This window comes from Papaver somniferum, chromosome 1, assembly GCF_003573695.1.
Source record: "Papaver somniferum cultivar HN1 chromosome 1, ASM357369v1, whole genome shotgun sequence".
Taxonomy (NCBI): domain Eukaryota; kingdom Viridiplantae; phylum Streptophyta; class Magnoliopsida; order Ranunculales; family Papaveraceae; genus Papaver; species Papaver somniferum.
Window position 1 is genome coordinate 150389037 of NC_039358.1, and position 2744 is coordinate 150391780.

The 2744-nt window shown below is 36.0% G+C and overlaps 1 protein-coding gene across 1 annotated transcript; it reads right to left on the reverse strand.

Moving 5' to 3' along the window:
- Positions 1 to 390: 390 nt before the first annotated feature.
- LOC113304374 (peroxidase 3-like) lies at positions 391 to 2248 on the reverse strand. Its single transcript, XM_026553472.1, has 4 exons — positions 1970 to 2248; positions 1427 to 1615; positions 1126 to 1288; positions 391 to 1040 (listed from the first exon to the last, which is right to left on the reverse strand). The coding sequence occupies exons 1-4, from the start codon at positions 2171 to 2173 to the stop codon at positions 625 to 627; spliced, it is 972 nt and encodes a 323-aa protein (XP_026409257.1). The 5' UTR covers positions 2174 to 2248; the 3' UTR covers positions 391 to 624.
- Between the last annotated feature and the right edge of the window lie 496 nt (positions 2249 to 2744).

Sequence of the window (2744 nt, forward strand, 5' to 3'; positions counted from 1 at the left end):
GGTCCCCCAAAAGAACCATGGTCCCCAAAAAATCGTTCATAAAAATACATAAATGGGCTGCAAATATTTTTCCCATTTTCAAAAATTGAATGCATGATCACTATGGAAACCACCATAAAAAATGCATAACACAGCAGCCATATTTTGGTTTATGCATCAACTAATTTTCCGTTATAACTAATAAAATATCGTACTCCCTTCATTTAAAAAAACAGAGTGATATTTTCACTTTAAACTCAATTCTCAAACACTGAAGTGGTGTTTTGTTTTTCTTCGATCGACCCTCCCTTGACGTGGCAGCGGTGTTCTAGTACTAGTACGTTTCCTTTTGCGACCGTCTACAGCTTCGTAATCTAACAATTACTTCAGAATCAGATTCACAATTCATAATTAAAACAAAAACTAGAAGCCCACTCTTTATTTAATTATACCAATCATTTAAATGATAGCCAGCAAAGGCAACATGCATGACCTTTCAAACCCAACATGGAAGAAAACACGAACAAGAAGAATAACAACACAGATCGAAGAACCACACTTTTTCTCCAGATCCGTGATTGCTCTAAAAAAAATCGAAGAGCAGAAACAAAACAAACAAGCAGACCAACCAACTCAAGATACAAACTAATTAGTAGCCGAGCATATCTTTCGAATTTCACCAGTTGATCCGGTCATAACTCCAATTTGACCCATTTTTTCCATAGATGCGGCGAACTCTGTAAAGAAATTTGATAGACTACCTTGGAGCAATTGGGTAACAAATGATTTTGATGTAGCGTCTGTGATAAGAGCTGCATCTGAGTGAAACAGACCACGTCTTTTAACTAAAAGCTTGTAGTAACTTAAATCGAAAGTCTTAAAGCTTCCTGGATCCATCTCAGCTAATGTTGTGTTATCAGTTATTGTTCTGCATTTCCTTGCCTTCAAATTTGTTGCATATTCACTGTCTAGTGAAGGATCTTGATCTCCTTTACCGGTAAAATTGTACAGACGATTTGAGAAAGAAGGATTACAGTGAGAGACACCGATTGTGTGAGCACCTAGAGATTGAGATTTTATAGAGCTTGGTTAAAATTGTTAAAAAAAAAATTTCCTTGATAGGTAAAAGTCATTTCGTGTATTTACCAGATAACAAAACAAGATCTTTCACGCTAAGCCCTTTATTAGCGAAATCTGTTCGAAGGGTAGTAAAGTTGCTATTAGGATTAGGGATGTTTTGCAAGGCTTCAGACCTCGATGAAACTCTTCCATCTCGTCGTCCAGTGGGAACTTGCCATGTAGGTCCTCCCTGTTATGACGGTAAAGAAAAAATACTTGATCAATCGCATACACCAAGCAGTAAGAATTTGACTAGCTAGCATTAATTTTGTTAAACAGGAAACGAGATGAATCTTTTAGTTTATATATATTCATGAGTTTTTCTTACTATGGCAACAACTGAATCCCTTGCAGCTAAAGAGATAATATCTGCACAAGAAACAACGCCAGGACATGCAGCTTCTACTAAGGTTTTCACTTTGTCAATGAAGTCGAAACCTCGGAGAGTCAGGTTTGGTTGAGCATCTTTTTCCGCTTGACTGCTGGTTGAGTTCAGTAATACAGATGCATCACAACCCTGGGCAAAGAACACACAGATATAAGATAGTGAGACCTTTGCATCTAGCAGCCAATTCGTTTACCTGCCTAGCTGTTGATATGGCAATGCTAATAAATGTTGAATTGTTAATGCTGTTGTTATAAAATTGTAGCGAGGTTAGCAGTTTCAAAACTATACAATTTTGATGCATCCCAAGCAAGAAAAAAAGAGTGAATGTAACTCATAGCGTAGGGTGGTACTATAGTTTGTTTTAGAAAGAAAAAGTGGGTGGAATTAGTTATCTTAATCTTCACTAGTGAAGTAACAAAAACATTAGTGATATAAAAGATACTAGAGCGCCTAGGATTTACTAGTGAAGTAAGATTTGCTTACCCTGACAAAACAGTCATGAAAATGCATTCTGAGTAAAGATGCAACCGCAACAGGGGCACGTGGCTTCACATAATCTTGGATAATTTTCTCAGCTCTAGGGCAACTTTGAGCATAAAAGCCCATCTTCAGTTGAGCAAATGCTGAACCTAGCAAACAAAAAACCATATAAATTACAATGGCTGAAGAACCCATTCTTTTTCCCATCTTAATTGGATGTTAGCTTGATATCTTTGTATACTGCTTTGAGTTGTTTTCTGTTCTGTTGATGATGAAGACTGAATGTGATTTATATAGTGGATTCTCAATCATTCGAACCTAATACAATCCCAATTTAAAATTATATTTGTATTTAACAGCTCAACTGAGATTTGTGGTTTTGTTATCTTATAGATTCAAGTTTAATACTAGAGAATGTGGTTTTGTTCAGCTTTTATCTTTTTAGATTTTGAATAATAAGAAATGGACTTGCATATTTTGTTTTGGAATCAAAGGTATTTCGAGCTTTTGTGCTCATCTAAGATGTACCCACTTCTTCACCCATTCTTCTTGTTTTCTTGCATGAGATACAGTGGCTCCCGAGCTATGTCAATTCGCTTTTCCGCGAAAATGTAACATGATACTGGTCTACTCATGACCCTCCTATATCTATAATATCAAACCTCAACCTCTCTGGTGTCTATCAAAAAAGATTCTATATTCCTTCAAAATAGAATTATATATAAATATAAATAACATAGAAATGATCCACACAATGTACGATCCGTTCATACCTCAA